The sequence below is a fragment of the Seriola lalandi genome, unplaced genomic scaffold (genome assembly GCF_002814215.2).
Source record: "Seriola lalandi dorsalis isolate HSWRI2012SDOR001 ecotype SW California unplaced genomic scaffold, Sedor1 jcf7180002054599, whole genome shotgun sequence".
Classification (NCBI taxonomy): Eukaryota; Metazoa; Chordata; class Actinopteri; order Carangiformes; family Carangidae; genus Seriola; species Seriola lalandi.
In genome coordinates this window covers 395515-412434 of record NW_019525152.1, presented here as the reverse complement: position 1 = coordinate 412434, position 16920 = coordinate 395515, and the positions used below count along the sequence as shown (strand labels likewise).

General features: G+C 45.4%; 1 protein-coding gene across 3 annotated transcripts in view; it reads right to left on the bottom strand.

Annotated features, from left to right (window-relative positions):
- The window catches only part of LOC111664678 (uncharacterized), a 49977-nt gene that overhangs the window by 28456 nt on the left and 4601 nt on the right, over positions 1–16920 (bottom strand). Inside the window, exons 2-6 of one of the 3 annotated variants that reach the window (XM_087177407.1) lie at positions 16340–16405; positions 10016–10199; positions 7668–8120; positions 6802–7281; positions 2890–3042 (exon numbers count right to left, since the gene is read on the bottom strand). In XM_087177407.1, coding sequence (XP_087033533.1) covers positions 2890–3042; positions 6802–7281; positions 7668–8120; positions 10016–10199; positions 16340–16405 — 1336 coding nt within the window. The remainder of the gene's footprint in view (positions 1–2889; positions 3043–6801; positions 7282–7667; positions 8121–10015; positions 10200–16339; positions 16406–16920) is intronic. The other 2 variants (XM_087177409.1, XM_087177408.1) reach the window with 2 other exon arrangements.

Genomic DNA, 16920 nt, shown 5'->3' with positions numbered 1-16920 from the left:
ATACCCCCCACTCTCTCTCTCGAGCTCCAAAGTTCTCATCGTCACACCCAATTAAAAGCGGATCAGTGACACTGTGGCTCAGTGCCCATGCAAATCCCCGGCCCACGCTGGCTGGGTGTGGAGCTGCCATTCCTCTCCGAGGGGATTTCACACAACACGCTCCGCTGCAGGTAGCCCCGCTACACACACACACACACACACACACACACACACTCTCTTTCCCAGCAACATCCCAAAAAGCTGCAGAAAAGCCTCGATATCCCCTTTTACATTAGAATAGCTTTCACACACAGAAACTTTTTTTTTTTACTGTGTTATGCAACGTGTCCAGTCTTCTCCCACACACACACACACACACACACACACACACACACACACACACACACACACACACACACACACACACACACACCCTTCTGTGCAGGTTTTTCAGTTGGCCGGTCAGACTCCTATGGGTGTCTGTAGGTGCGCTGATGTTTGGTAAAATAATCCCTGAGGTGAGAAAAAGGAACTGTTGCCTCGGCTGATAAACGAAGGAGTCGTTGAGAGGAAATCCCTGGGATAACTGCGGCTGTAACATAATGTGGCGGGACACACATGCAGTTAGGCCCAGCATTAGTCCGTCATTAGCCAAAAGTAGCCGCAAGAGTGACAGACACTTAGCAAACACTGGTGGCAGATAACAAACGACTACTCTGGTGATTAGGGTGTTGGACACGCTGGTTACCTCCCACACAGGGTCACAGAGACAGAAGAGCACCAGCTTCTCATTCTGACGCCTGATAGGTCGGTAAGGAGCCGATTAAAAACCCAGAATTGGGTAATAAATAACCAAGCAGTGACGGATTTACGGAGAACAGTCAAGAAAGACTTGATTTCAGCAGCAACTGTGGACTTGAGTTCTTCATGGGTCCATTCGGGTTCAGAGCAGCCCAGAACATTCGGTCTGATTCAGTCATTTTCCTGCCGGCGTCTGTGTTCTCTGTTTGGGTCAACCGTATTTGGATCTGGTCTGATTATTATCAGGTCGTTTTCAAACTGTCTGTGAGATTTACTTTGGCTTTGCTGCCTCCAACATGGAGGTAAATTCTGCTCGTTTGTTCGTCAGCAGGATTGCATAAAAAGTACGGAACGGATTTGCACCGAACTCGTTGGAGGGATGTGTCATGGCCCCGGGGGAAGACCCCAGTAAAATCCTGGTGCCCATCTTGTTAAAGGGGCGGATTCAAGAAATCACTTTCCTAAACACTGTGACAAACAATCTTCATCAATAATAAATGTTTAAATCTTGATGTAAAAACATAATCAGACATAATAACGGCAGAGAGATCTGTGAGGTTGTATAATCTGGTGCAGACTTGTGTAGAACTGTTGGGCCTTCGTGGAGGTCTGTGCTCGGCCCAGTGTCTTTTCTAGTTCCAACAAATCGGCATGGTTTCAGTTGGTGAGGAAGAAATGACCCTCGAGACACAAAAAGACAACAGGAAGCTTCCTACATCTGAAAAGTGACAACACAGTGTGTCTGCTCAGTGTTTCTCTGCGAGTGCGAATGAGCAGCTTTAATTAAATAATTTAAAATATCAGGGCTGTTTGGAAAACCCCCACGTGCATCAGACAATGAAATATTCCTCTTCATTTCTGCCACTGTGTGATTTAACCTGATAAGACATCTGCATTTCTCAATAAAATCCCTGCTCATTGTGGCTTTAAATCAGCCTCATTCTATACAGATGTAAATCGCGCTTTGTCAGTCTCTGATAAAAATCAGTCTGGAGCATTAGCTCGCGTTCGGCAGAGCATTGGGTTTGAGCCCTGACTTGATGTTATCACGCTGCGGTTGCTGTGGCAGCGGCTGCCCTGATCCTTCCGCATCCTCGGGGCAAAGGTCGCCAGGTTCAGACCGAGGTTGGGGTCAAGCAAGCAGGTTAAACACCTTGTCAGGGATTAGCGGGCTGCGAAGGAGGTGGAGGAAGTCTTCATTGGCTAACGTCTCTCTCCCCAGCTCACTGAACCACCTCCAGGACACACACACACACATTTACACATGCTATCTAACACAGGCATACACACACACACACACACACACACACACACACACACACACAACACATTTACTCAGCCTTTGTTGGCCAACATGGGCTGATACAAAGACCTGACACAGTGAGTGCTCAGACGAGCCCATCCCTGTCTGCAACCAGGCAGGAGTCACAGAGGAAGGAGAGCACGGCTAATTGAGACATTAATGGAGCCACGCAGAGATGGAAACAACAAATAAACACATTAAGTGCAACACAATGTTGGCGGTCATGACTTTCAATCACGTATTTATGGACCTTTTCCTTTCTGCCACAACATAATGAAGAAGGAGCCAAAATAAAGTCGAAACTTTAATCTGTTCATTGCAAATTTAAAAAAGAAAATACGCTTAATAATCTAACTTTAATCTAAAGATGAACGAGTCTAAAACTGACTAGAAGATGGGCAGGAAATGAATTGACAAAACTGAATCATAAAGGAAAAAAAAGCCAAACAGTCTCTAAATTTTGACTCGAAATTGCAAGAATTAATTTCTTTCCTCCATTTTATCATTTTTTTAATGGAATATTTTCATGTGTTGGACAAAAACACTTTGGGCATTTTGATGAGTATTATTATTTATTTTTTTATCTTATTGACATTCTTTTAAAATGAAAAGAAGAAGAAAGAAAGAAAACAAAAGAAAAAAGGAGCTAATTTGTAAATTAGCATTAAACGCCAAGTACAACTGAGGCTGATGGGAATATTATAATGAGCTTTTCATGATAATAATAAGAGCTAGTTTCAGGCTTGTTGGGGTGATGTGTGTGTGTGTGTGTGTGTGTGTGTGTGTGTTTGTGTGTGTGTTTGTACCTGTATCAGGTGAAGGGCAGCCTGAGGAGTCTGACGCAGGGTCCTGAGATGGACAGGAAGTAGACCGAGGGGCGATGGCCTCCAGTTCATCAAACACATGAGACCGACTGCAGCTGAGCTCCGAGTAGCGTGACGCTGCCGTGCCACAGCGTCCTGCAACAGAGTGGGCGTAGTTGTGTTATGATGGTAATCTGGATGATGATGATGAGGATTAGATGTAACTTTAATGATCCACGTGGGCACAGAGGGCTGCTGCGTTAGGAAATAAGTGGATACAGCAAACAAGTGTATGAATAATAATGAAACAACTGAATCATGATTAAATCTTATATTTTCTTAAACTAGAAGCAGAATAAGTTGGACTAACTGAATCTATTTTTCTTTAAAATGACAGATTAAACAAACGCTGCAGAGCCTGAGGAATAAAGCTTTTAGGGAACATTGCTGAGCCTTTTTATTAAAGGGCACTTAAGGGTTAACTGCTGAAGGGAAAACTAGGTGACCTTACGTTGCCTGTACTGTCTTGTAATTGGCTGATTTGCAAGTTATTGTTTGTTTACTCCACTGGCAGATTTCACAAAACACAAAATTCTTCAAAATATAATAAACTTTCTACAGTGCACTCGAAATAAAAAAAACAGTCAGTATCATAAATAATAATAAATGTCATTATAAATGTGTCAGATCCTTCTCAATATATATGCTAAAGAGTAATGCATCAAATTTCAGTTTCTCCACTTGTTGTGGTTCCAGTAAAGCTCGGGGATGGAGTCCGGATCGGGAACTAATGAGATGTAAATAAACAAAGAAAAGCACAGAAGCCGGCGGCTAGAGGAAACGCTCCTGGGGGACGTTGTCTGATGCGCTGATATCAGACTATAAATCTGGGCTGGATGTTGTTGTGGGCTTAGTTAAAGCCTTTCCAGGTTTTACACTACGACAAGTGGACAAAACAACCCCGGGACCTCCAGGAGAGAAGCCACACAGGTGAGGTATTCAGGTCTGTCAAGAGGACGGCGTTACAGTCGGAACCTCGGGGGCGAAAGGAGTCTCATCTCACCTTCAATAAACACAGAGCAAGAAGCTCTGCCCTTAAGCTCTAATTACCGCAGACCTCACTCAAAGGAATGGCAAAAAGTGTCACGCTAATCACTTATTACTTATCTCCTCTCAAACCATCAAAACAAAACTATTTCACCCTGCCTGGTTTAGGAATCAGAGGATTAGCGAGTGAAACAGTTTCACCGGGTGGTGTGTTTTGTCATCGTCCTGAAAGAGGCTTGTTGAGGCTTTTCTCACATTAGAAATGCAGAACAGCTCGGCCTCCGGACAAAAGGATAATATATACAGAGGCTCTAAAAGGAAAAGGCAAACTCAGCTCCTCCGCGTCTGCCCACACGGCCGGGTATAAATGTACACGCCGAGTAGAGCGGTGACACGCACACACACCGCCGCACTATTGTGCACTTGAGCGGCTCGGCGCTCTACTCACGGAGACAATGGAGGGACTTGACTTGACACTTCAAAGCGCATTGCTGCTGTCAACTCAGCTGTCATTCTCAGCCGACGAGGGCCGCGCCGAGTCAGGGCCAGTTTTTTCGGGGAGGTTAAGGGGTGGTGGCGGGAGGTCACCGAGTGTGATACCACAGAGTTAGAGACAGACAAGGCCTTGTGTGTGTGCCGGTGGCCCTCTTTTCCTGGTCACAGTGCCGGGACCGAGTGGAGAGGCCAGGCCGGGCCGGGCCGGTGCCCCCACCTCATTGTCCGGGACAGTTACACTCTAGAGATGTTGCTCAAAAGAGGTCGGCCCGGGGTCAGTCTGTGGATTGTAGGGGATCTGAGAAAAACCATGAGTTTGGGGGGGGGGGTCACAGAGGGCTGAGTGAGATGAGGAAACTCCCATCAGCCTCTGGAAGCATATACAGTACAGAAATCACACACAGGGTTACAATAATACCTGATCACAACATCCTCATCTACTGAGCCAATTCTCAAAGACAGAAGAAGAGGAACATCTCTGTATAAAACTTCTTCAAAGATCAGCTGGGTCTTGATTCATTAAGTTTTAGCCATCGTCCCTTATAGTGACAATAACAACGTACACACCAAGGTAGCTGTTGAGATCTGGGAACGTGGCAAGACAGCTCAAAGTCAGTGCGACAAGGCAAGAATCTCCCTGAGCTAAAGCAACATTTACACAACACACAGCGATTTTCTAAAAGCGGAGGGCGGTGAAGAAATCTCCAGCTCTTGTTCAGCGCAAAAAAATGACCTCTAATTTCATCTGAAGGCGGGATGAGACGTCAGCGGTCTGAGTGACACGGATCGAGTGGGCAACATGTTCTCGGAAAGCTGCAGTGGAGACGTCGTGGTACAAAGTGAGAGTTCAGTGCTGAAGCTTCTTTAACTTCAGAAGATCAACAGCTCGACTCGACTTCACTCGTCTTTTGTGGTTTCCATCGGGCAAGAAGTTGTAGCTAGCACCTGATACGTTTGGGTGATACTGTAAGACACTGATTGGTCAGAGAGTATTAACCGATGTAGAGGTCATGAACTACAATCTGAGCTGGATGAACCCAATCCCAGTTTATAGACCGGCGAAAGTACAAGGTAAGCGCTAGTCAGTCACGCGAGGGTGTTAGGAGAGGGGCAGCTCTCGGACGGGATGAGGCTTCAAGAGATTCTTGCAGATAGAGAGGGACGCCTCTTCTCCTGATTGCCTTTCGGTAACTTGTTTCCCCACCAGGGAACCACAGAGCAGAAGAGTCTGGACTGAGATTGTCTGACAGTGCCAGATGAGGAGGGGCGTACGGCTGCGTGACCGAGCTCAAGTAAAACATTTCTGGTGCAAACACCTTCAAATAAAGTGATTTTAGGTGAAACTGTTGGTGTGTTTACAACCTGTTGCGCATCTTGCCTTAGCGACGCCGCTGTGTCAGCAGTTACTTCGCTGAGAACAGTGTTATGATGATGACGGCCGCGACTCCAAAAAATAAGACAGGAGCTGAAATAAACCCAGACTTATCCTTTAAGCTTTACACGCCGCAGCATTGAGGCCGCATTGAGCTCGAATCGCCTCCATCTGCGGTGAAATAAATGAACCAGTGACACTCGCTCTGTGTCTGCCATGAAGAGAACAGCGTGCTCCGATACAGCATGGGCCCCCCTGCAGGACAGCACCACACAGAGAACAGTAGATGTCTCTGATAGAAAAGAGAAAATCCCTACACAATTTCCACATTGTTTGCTTTCTTTCATAAAGTTCTCGGAGGAGTCAGATGTCAGTGGCCCCCGTCCTTTATCCCCATTGGGAACGGTAAATTAGTGGCCGCAGGAAAGCCGCGGAGGTATTCTATTGTGGCGGTGCTCCTCAGTGTTCTGCCGTCAGCGAGCGGTGGTCAGTGTGGATTTATGACCATCGGCTACACGTCTCCCTCTCAGAGTCCAGAGAATAGCGAAGGCACGGGGGAGCCGGGGCCTGAGAGCCACGGCACACGAGGTAGGGACCTCGCCTTCTATTGTTGGGGCCCTCATGCCTTTGAACAAGGAATCAAACGGTACCAGCTTTTCATCAAAAGCCTTCCTTTCTATTGCTGATTTAGAGGAAAAAGAAAAGCTTTCTGCGTTATTTATTACGTGGTGGGAGGAGGCGGGGGGAGAAAAAAACAGGCTGACAGCAACGCTTTCACAATGTGCGGACGGGGGCAGGAGCATCTGAACGCCTCACTATAGAAGCAGGCTTTGATTTCACTGTGTCTGGCCCCGGGCTCTTTGTTTACGGGTGGATGTCCAACCATGTTCAGGACAATCAGGGTGTAAGAACGTGGGCAGGAGCACAGCGCCAGGCGGGGTGGGGGTGTCAGGTGGGGGGTGCGAACGGTCCATGTGTGGCTGGCAGAGCTCATTTCTCACCTCTGACGGGGGAGATGGGCGGCAGGACAGGCCAGCGATGACTCTCCAGCCCGCTCGCTGCAGGGGAAGGGGTCAGCTTTGCTCCTGACCCTGAGCGGGGAGTGGTCCTCTGGGGACTTGGGCAGGAAGACCAAGTGGCTGAGGGGAAAGTCAGTGTAACACGGCCATGATCAGAGTCCAAGGAGGGGTCGAGACCAGGACCTACCAACGCACCTGGGTGCAGATGTTCTGATGTTTTTGTGCTTCTGCTCAGAGGTTTATCCGAATCAGGGTGGAGGCCTGAAGCCGAGCGAGACGAGAGCGGTTTGGTTCGGCCGAAGAGCGGCTCGTAGAGAGGAGGGTTGGCGCTGGCGATCGTTGGGGATCGGTGAGGGTTGGATCCAGCTGGAGGGTGAGAGGCCGGAGGTAACTGCACCACTGGAGAAGGCTGGGGAGGGCGGAAACAACCACCTCCCTCTGAGTCCCAGTCCCTGATATCTGCTGCAAAAACACAGAAGGAAGTCTGTCAATCAAATCTGATCAAACCACACCCACCTGTTGCAGCAGATAATTGAGTTATTGATTGTTAAAGTCTTAATTAATACTGATGAAGAATCTTTTTTGTCCCGACAACTGAAATATAACTGTATGTGTTTCTCAACTACTTCTTCTCAACTGCTGCTTTTAAAGTGGAAGCTGAAACATCTGCATGTTACTGAGTGAAAAACTTATGTGTTCTCCAGTTTGTGTTGAGTCTAAGATATAGGGATGTTTCTGCACATCATCATAAATGAAATTGTGAAGGGCATTTTTTCCTTATTAAAAATATAATCAATTATTAAAATGATCCACTGATGGTAATTCCACCGTCACTGTAGAGGTTTTACCGGACAGGATGCTGCTCCTGCCGCTGGTGAGGTCGGTGCTCCGGCTGAATAAACTGGAAGGTGGACGACTTAAATCTGAGAGCGACCCCTGGGAGAGGGAGGTCGGTGACGCCGGGTGCTCTAACCCAGCGGCCCCGGGGTGCAGCAGCAGTTCCCGGTGCGGCTCCGTGATGACGGACGCCGCAGCAGCTCGTGCTGCTTTCTCCCTCTCCTGAGATTCATCTTCCTCCTGTGGAGCGGGATGAGAGAGGGAGGGAGATGCTGGCACAGTGCTCGGGTTGATTTCTTTTCTTCCAGAGTGGAGGGGCAGGGTGTTGTGGTGAGGGGGAGTTGGATTGATGGTGGATGGCGGTGGGGCGGCGGGGAGAAGAGGACATGGAACAACAACAGCAGAGCGCCGTCTCTCGTTCTGCACAGCACTTCTTCTCCTGTCTGGACTGAGACGGACGGATCCTTCAACAACAAAACAAAAGACAAAAACAAAGTGAGTGAGTGTTTCATTCAAGGTGATTTTCCGTGATTCTAAATGTGGGCGTGGCTTCTGAACGGTCAAGCCTGCTTGTGACAACTTTGGTTCCCACTTTTCCTCAGTCCTGGAGCACACACTTGTTTCCCTGCTGGGTGGGACGAGCCGCCAACAAAGGCAGCGAGAAATCGCCCCACTGGAGCAGCTGCCTGTTTCCCAACTCAGCGTTCACAATAGTAATCAGAGCTGAGCAGCGGAGCACGTATCCACACCGCGTTTATCATGACATGATGTCAGCCACAGGTGTCCTATCAACACATTCAGCAAGTGCTCGAGGAACGCCAGCGGCCGCGTTGCCAGATCGGTTGTTTCTTTCATTTGAATTCATGGGTAAAATGTTCATATGACAGACGAACCAAATTACATGTAAGTGAATTACAAATAGATTATTATTGGGTCAGCTCTGTGAGAAACATTTAATCTGCTCATACAGGTGAAGATGCATACTCTTTAAGCCTTGGTTGCCTAGTTACAGTAATAAAACAGAAGAGCAGAGGCATCTATCTTATACATGTACCTGTTGGTTATATTCCAGTTAATTGATTGATTATTTAGTCTATAAAATGATGGAAAATAGTAGAAAAATAACCAAGTTCCCAGATCTCTCATGATTGCTCTCAGTTTGAACAGATATAAAACATCTGAGGATCCGGAGCTCAAGATTGTTTTTTGTCTTTTCTGTCAGAAAATGCATAAAAATGCCCACACACAGAGCAAACGTAAACCACTTGTAGCACTGTTTTATCCCTCTATCTTCCCTTCTTCACCTCCCCTGCTCCAGCTCCTGTTCCTGACTACGAACACCTCCTTTCATCCCTCTGAGATTCTCTTCCTCAAGCATCAACTCCATCCAGCGCCGCCCATTTCCCTTTCGCCTTCTCCATTCTTCCCTCTTTGCCGTTTCACACCCCTTTCTCTCTTTTTTTGTTGACCACAGTGTGTGTGTGTGTGTGTGTGTGTGTGTGTGTGTGCATGAGGGAGGGAGGGAGGCGTGAGGAGGGTTGGAGGGTGTCAGACAATCTGCTCTTGTTTCGTGGGGGTCTGCCGCCGAGAGGAGTCAGCACAGGGGGATAAAGAGAACACACTGGAGAGCACATTTCTGCACTGCCTCCTCTTACAATGCCCTGCCATTCCCATCTGTTACACACACACACACACACACACGCACACACACACAAGTGTACGTGAACTGGTGCATGTGTGTATTGGTGTGTGTGCATATGAATGACATGTGTCAGAGCGCAAAGCCACGGCGTTGGGCGCAGCACGTTTCTTCAGGGAGCAGGGTTAAGGGCGATTGTGAGGGAGCCGACCACCATATGGTAGAATAATTAGTATTAGACCCCAGTGCTGAGAAATACCCCCCTCCTCAGTTATACACACACACACACACACACACACACACACACACACACACACACACACACACACACACACACACCCCAGCACGCTGAAAGCAGCGCCCTGCTGGGGAGCTGAGGTGTGTGCTGGGGGAAATGCCTTCACATCAGAGGCTGGGCTCTGAAAGGAGCGGCAGGTCTCCCGGCCCCGGGCCTTTCACTCCCAGCAGAGGACCACCAGGAGGGCGGCGCTGTGGGCACTTCCTTGCCAGAGAGGACGGCCAAGATTTGCGCTTAACCAAACACAACCACAGAGGGAGATTAAGAGCTAACGACGAGCTTGGTGGCCCGTACCTCCACTGCTCCAGGAGAAGAAGAAAAGGCGAGAAAAATTGTTAATGAGCAGGGCTGCGGAGTCAAAGGAGTCAGTGCCCTCCTCCTGGTGGTGTGAAAGCACCAGGTGTTTTGTTGATAAGCCTCACCCTCCGGCGCTTGGGTCTTTGGGGCAGCGAGGATGTGTGTATGCAGCGTCTTCCCCTGGGGTGGAGGCTGCACTCTGGACTTGGTGCTCAGGAAACAAGGAGGTCTGAAGTCTTCAGGACGAGCTTTCATATGAGACAAGAAGCGCGAACACAGCAAGGGACGACAAACTGGACGAGCCTGGGCCTGAGAGAAGAAAAAAACTTTAGTGTGGGGCAAATAATATTTTCACTTTTCTATAACAAATGCTTGTAATCGTTTTAAATAAATAAAAACAGATACAGCAAATAAATAATTATAAAATAAATGAATAAATAATAAAAAATCTAATAAAGAGGAAAAAATAATGAAATAAAAAAGGATTACAATAACTAAATTAATTATTAATTAATTAATTAATTAAAGTGGGAAAAAAGTAAATTACAATTAAAAAAAGTGTATAAATAAAGATTGATTAAAAAAAGATAAATTTGAGTAGAACTATAATAAATAAATATCTAAATAAAAACTATTAAGAATAAGTAAATTAACAAATAAATAAGAAAATAACAATACAATGAGTAAATAAGTACATTAAAATAATATAAATGAAAAAAAACAACTATAAAAAGTAAATTTAAATGTATTATTTATACAAGATAGATCTGACAATTTAAAAGATTCAATCCAAACAGCCTATTACAAATGAAATAAAAAAATATCAAATAATAATAATAATAATAATAATAATAATAATAATAATAATAGTAGAACAAAAAATGAGTAAATAATCAAAATAAATTACAAAAAAATATATATATCAAATGTCCTGTAACTAAAAGATGAATGAAAGTTGACTAAATAAAATAAAAAGGAACTTAATATAAAATTAAAAAATGTTTTTAATAAAGTACATGTTTGTATAAACACAGATGTTTTTCTCCCATCTAACCTTTCAACAGCCTGTGGTGATTGACAGTTAATCAACACACAAGACAAAAGTCACTGTGGAAAACAAGTGTGTGCCATGCCACCGCCAAAATAAAAGCCTGAATGAAAAACCCTGCTGTGGCCTGTACTGTTTGTAGAGGGAGATTTCAAATGATGCACGGTAGCACCGCTGCCCCCTTGTGTTGACAAAACAGATCACACATCTCCTGCTCGGCACACAAAGTGACACCAGCTTTGTGTTCTTCCAACCACAACCTGCCGCCGGCTTGAAAGGAAGGAGGCAGAACATGATCTGCAGGGTGATAAAACCCTCCAGAGTACACTGTCCGGTCACGGCAGGTAAAAGCAGGCGGGACGGTCAATATTGAAAATGTGGAGAGACGGACGACCGCCTGCAGGAGGCCAGCCAGTGAAAAACCAGTGACTCATTCAGTCCGTCTCTGGCCTTTAGAGAGCAAACACTTGTAATAAACGGCCCGCAGGACGCGGGGCTTTTATTTGGCTTGGATTTAAGCCGCATCTGAAGTTCAGCTCCTCACCCTTTTAACACACAATCAAAACAAACAGAAAACGCAGAAATACAACATCTGTCTGAGTACAATGATGAACCAAGAGACCTTCAGACAGAGAGTGAAAAAGGGGGGGTGGTGGAGATGGTGGAGGAAGGTGGGGTCACTGTCTGTGACTCACACAGGGAGGATCAGCTTTTAAATCCCTGCACCATCTCCACTGATTCCCTCCTCTCAGATCTGGAGGCTTTAAAGATTTGCATTCTTCTGATGTAAAGAGGGAGAAGTGAGGTAGAAACGGCAGAACAAGAGCCGGTGTTTGGGGGGGGGGGGGCTTTCTCCTCCACGCTCCTCTTCCTCCCCTACGGCCTCCCCATTACCTGTCGCTCAGGCCCGTCAAAGGGCTGAGGAGGGCTTTGTGAGGCTAGACTCAGCTGCTGTTATCAAACTCGTGACCTTCTGCAGAACGGGTCTGGGCACGCACGTCTCACGTAGGTCTGCGCCATTACAACCCACGCAGAGGCTCTTTTAATGCATCCATACACGCCAATGCAATCGCACATCGCGTACAGGACAAAGCCGCGTGTCCTTTAAACACACACATTGATGTTTCTTATCGCACACGGTCACGCTGATGAGTTCTCTGTGCAAGATCGAGCCCTAAAGAGCCGTTTACACTGTCTGCATTAAACCAGTAAAGGTTTACATACTGCTTATGAAACGTTAAGTAGTGACTACAGTAAAGTGTTACCTGAAAGTTCATCTTCTCCAAGCTCGTATCTGGTTGGATCTTGTTAAATTTGGGTCTTATTTTCTACGTTGTGGCCATATAATAGTAAGATCTGAGAACATGACAACCTGAATCTTGCTAAAAAAAGAAGACTGATGGGGCAAAAAACTACTTTAGCGTATGTGTCGTAGCTGTTCGCACGCTGCCGACATTTTGGGGTGAGCTCACTTTCAGTTTTACCTCCAAAAAAAGTTGTTAATCAGGTTGAAGCTGCAACTTCTTCCCCTGTTTGACTTTATCATTGTAATGATGCTGAGTACAGTGTCATCATACACAACAGAAATAATGTAATGAAATGGGATTGTCTCTTGATACTGTGATTTTACCATGTTTCTTTAGCTTGTTGTCATATTTTTATCACACGTTAATCCATGTTTGAATATTTTAAGCTCTCCTCTAATTGAGTCCCAACCCAGCTTCACTAATTTACTGTACATGGTATTAATGTATGCATCTTTTCATGCTCGTCCCGAACGTCATCTGAACAGGAAATGCAATGGTTATACTACTACAAATGAATCTAATAATAGAGGGTGGATATTGTTTCTGGAGAATCCAGCTTCAAATTCATATTCACAACGACTGAAGTCAGAAGTACAGTTGGTTTGCTGCACGGCTCGTGACTGGAAAAGGAGTTAACGTTGCTGTAACCTGTCAACGAGCGGGACATGTCCAGCAGTGACAGGAGGTAATACTGTCGTTTCTGTAGACACCCATGACACTCGTGTGGGCTCCTTCGGGCCCTTGCAGGCCCCCAGGAAACAGGCTGACCTCCTGGCGTCAGGCAACCCACACGCTGTCCTCACACAGCCAGAACTGGCTAATGTCATTATGGGCCTGTTTGTGGTCAACAGCTCCCTGATTGAGATGTACAAGTAGCACTGCTCAATGAATGTAGGAAGTCTATTAGTTAGTCAGAGTCCCAGATGGCCTGCAGAGGACAGACTTGCGTGTGCTCCTTCACCCCCCCTCACCTCTAAACACACACACACACACACACACACACACACATACATATGCACACAAGCATACATGAGCAGCGATACAGGCACACATGCACACACACACACACACACTTAATTACACTGCCTCCGAGTGAACCCTCTGACAGGCGGACGACTACGAGCAAAGACAGAAGTGTGTCTATGTCCCAGTGTCTGCAGGAACAGAGAATTCTTCACAGAGCTGATACACAAGAAAGCCAGGCTTAGGCCCTAACAAGGTTAAACCCCAGAAAAAAAAAGTGACTTTTTAAATCATGGAGATTTGTGTTTCTGCGGGGTGTAATTAGCTTTGCTGTGGGGGAGGAGGGAGGGGTGGATGAAGGGTCGGGATACTGGCGAAGGGGGCCGGCGAGAGGCAAAGCGGGGGACGACGACAGTGGGGCGCATTGTGGAGTCCGGCGGATTCAGGGGAGTAAATCTGATTATCAGCTCGTGTCAGAAGCCAGGCTCAGATGCAGCTTAGCATTCAGAGCAACTTTCTACTTTCGATGGTGAGACAATGACCCCGCTTTACAGGCCCACGCAGCCCCAGAGGGCCTATCGACTCCGCCCACACCCCCCCATCCCAAACCCCCCACATCCTGAAACAACACAACCCAACGCAGCAAAGTACAGCATGACGGCTGATACAGCATTACTTACAGTGTTGGAGGAAGAACTTTTTTGTTTGAGTAAAAGTAGCAACGCTAAAGTGTAAAAACACAAATTAAAGTCGTGTTCCTTCGTTCTGTTACCACCCTTTACAAGGTGTTTATAAGTCACAACTGATGGCGTTATTAATGTACAATAAATTATTAAATGATGCTTTACAGATCAGTTATAAACCTTTAGGTCGCCTAGGTTTGAAAATCTCCTTTGGCAAATGTTGATCCTTCCTGTTTTGCAGTATTGCCGTTAAAAACTTGGTAATCCATTAATCAATGCTGATGGATTTCCTGTTTTCTAATAACCCATCAAGTCATACATGTTTTAATCCTTCAAGTCGTTCAGTGGTTGATGCCAATTAGTTGTTGATAAATGATTTCGGTCCAGATAACAATCCAATCAAAGGATCGAATTTTCAAAACCAAACGTTATTCTTCTTAATGGCTTAAACTGATCGATGAAGTATCAGTAAATCATTGATAAAGTCATCATTTATTATATTATTGGATTATTACTGATGCATTAATGTGTAAACAGCATTTCAATGTTAACACTGGTATCCACTATCCATATACTAATATCTTGTATGCAAAATAACTTGAAACTAAAGCTGTCCACGAAATGCAGAGGGGTAAACAGGTAAATAAAGATGTTTTCCACCCTGCGGGCGCCGCCGCCTTGTTTGGGCACCTGTGCGTTCTCGTCCTGCACCGTCCCACAGCAGCTCGTGTCCCAGGTGACCGGAGCGGGAGCTTTGCAGCCTATATAAAGCAGACTGCTGGGTCAACAGCCTCTTGTCGCCCGCCTGTCTGTTTAGACGGGGGGGAAAACCCTCGTTGTAAAAGCAGTGTCACCGTATGACGGGGGCAGTTTTACCATCACAATGCCGCCCCGTGATTTATTAGATATAGCAGGAGCGCAGCAGAAACGGAGGGTGGCAGAGGGCGATGCCAGGCCCTGATGAACTCGCTGAATGCAGAAGTGCTGAAGGCAGTCGAGGATGTAAATGAGGCTGTAAGGACCGGCGAGCGTCTTTGTCTGCCGACTTTACTTGTTTGTTTAACCAGAGACCAAGACAGGAAGCCAGCCCACACAACTCTGCTGTCCCCATGGCAACCCCACTGTTAATTGTGGCACATCCACTCCCAGACTCTTTTGAGCAAAGGGGAGAGGTGGAGACTTGTGAGTGTTGGAGGAGAGAGAAAGGAGAGTGTGTGTGTGTGTGTGTGTGTGTGTGTGTGTGTGTGTCTCTTTATTTTCACTAGGCAAGAATATTGGGATTTTGTTCAACTTTTGAAAAGTTTTACTGAATTTGAACTTTAAACATAAGTTTAATATCAGATGAATCATTTGTGTCATTTATCAACAAACATGGGCTGATATTTCTAATTGATTAGTTATTAACCCTTTATGAACTGTATATAAACATCTAACGACTTATAACAGACTGTAATGTATCTATGAAGCAGCTGTAGGGACATTTTAACTCTTCATAATGTACAGTATTTATTTACATTTGTTCACATTTATTTATTTGTTTACATACATTTATTTACAACTTTAGTTTTATGTTATTACAAATGTGTGTTACTATATTGTCATTCATTGTTTATCGGTTATTGTTCCCACAGGAGGCGTTTTAGTTGTTAACTACTAACTGATAAACACTTAGCTGCCTACAGCTACATTATACTGTGTCATATATTAATCATTAATGAAATGTTTATAACCTGTTTATAAATGCTAAATAGGGGGGTGTTTAAAATAAAGTGTTATCAGTGATTAATCAGTAATTGTAAATATATCTGACGGACTTGTTGCAACCCTTTGACTGCTCTGGGAGTTTGCATGGATCAATCCATGAAACTAAATGCGATGGGCCTCGTGCAAAAATCCTTAGTACAAAGAGATTTGTTCTTAAGGGGTTCGTACGAGTGATTTAAGAAAACTTGTATCATTCATCAGTTTTCTCGTCTTCAGCTGTTTCTCTTGGGTACAAAGTCAAATCATAAGAGATCTAGATCTGTTATAAGTCAAGGGAAACACACTTGTTTGACATAGCAATAATAAAGCTTTATAAATCTGGATTTTAAATGTTACTAAGATCAACTAAAATAAAAAACATTAAATAATATAAATCTATGTAAAAACAACAGGCTCAGGATCTTTATGCAGGTGAACATCCTCTGTTATAACACCTGACAGTGGGTCATCACCTGTCACGGGAGGTCTCCTCTCCTTTATGATCCATGACATGGAAAACATCCAACATTATATCAAACCAGGTGATGCGTATCAGGTCAAAACAAAAGGTTTATTCAGTCCAGAGAGTTTGGTCGCTCGTGTTTGGGAGAACTCGTACATACAAACCTCACAGAAAAATGTTTAGAGAGATTTAAGATGAGAATGAAAAAAGGAAAATGTTGTTGAATTAATTTGAGCACTCACGGTGAAGTGGCAGAGTCCTCTATCCCACAAGATGGCCTTGTTGACAAAAGACACATAAACGGGTCTCTGCAAGAAACAGAAAAGAAGCCGAATAAGTACAAAAAAAAAAAAAAAAAAGTTATTGATTACAGATGGGAATTTAAAAACAGATCTATTGGAGCCAGATTGAGATTGATCAGTCAAAAGAGTTCATAGATGAACTGCTTTCAGTAGCTCAATCTCCTGCTCCGTGGGCCGCCAGGCTGGGAACAATGACTGAATCCTGGCACAACAAACATAAAGCCACACAGTGAGAGGGCTCTCCAGAGACATTTAAACCCCCACCACTGCATTAATAACCCCTCTGTCTTGATTACTGAGCTGCTGTGAAACACCTCCAGTGGTTTGAGCTCCTGCAGCCGAGGCCGAGGACTCGATGATGGAGTGTGCTCTCCCACGCAGCCACTTTCCAACATCTGCTCAGTGTACACACACGTCTGTTCCTTATCTCTTCCCCCTTTTCTTCTTAACATGTAGCTTCCTCAGGAGTGTGGTGGTCCTATGGTCAGGGTGCATCAGTTTGACCCGCGGAGCAGGGGGTT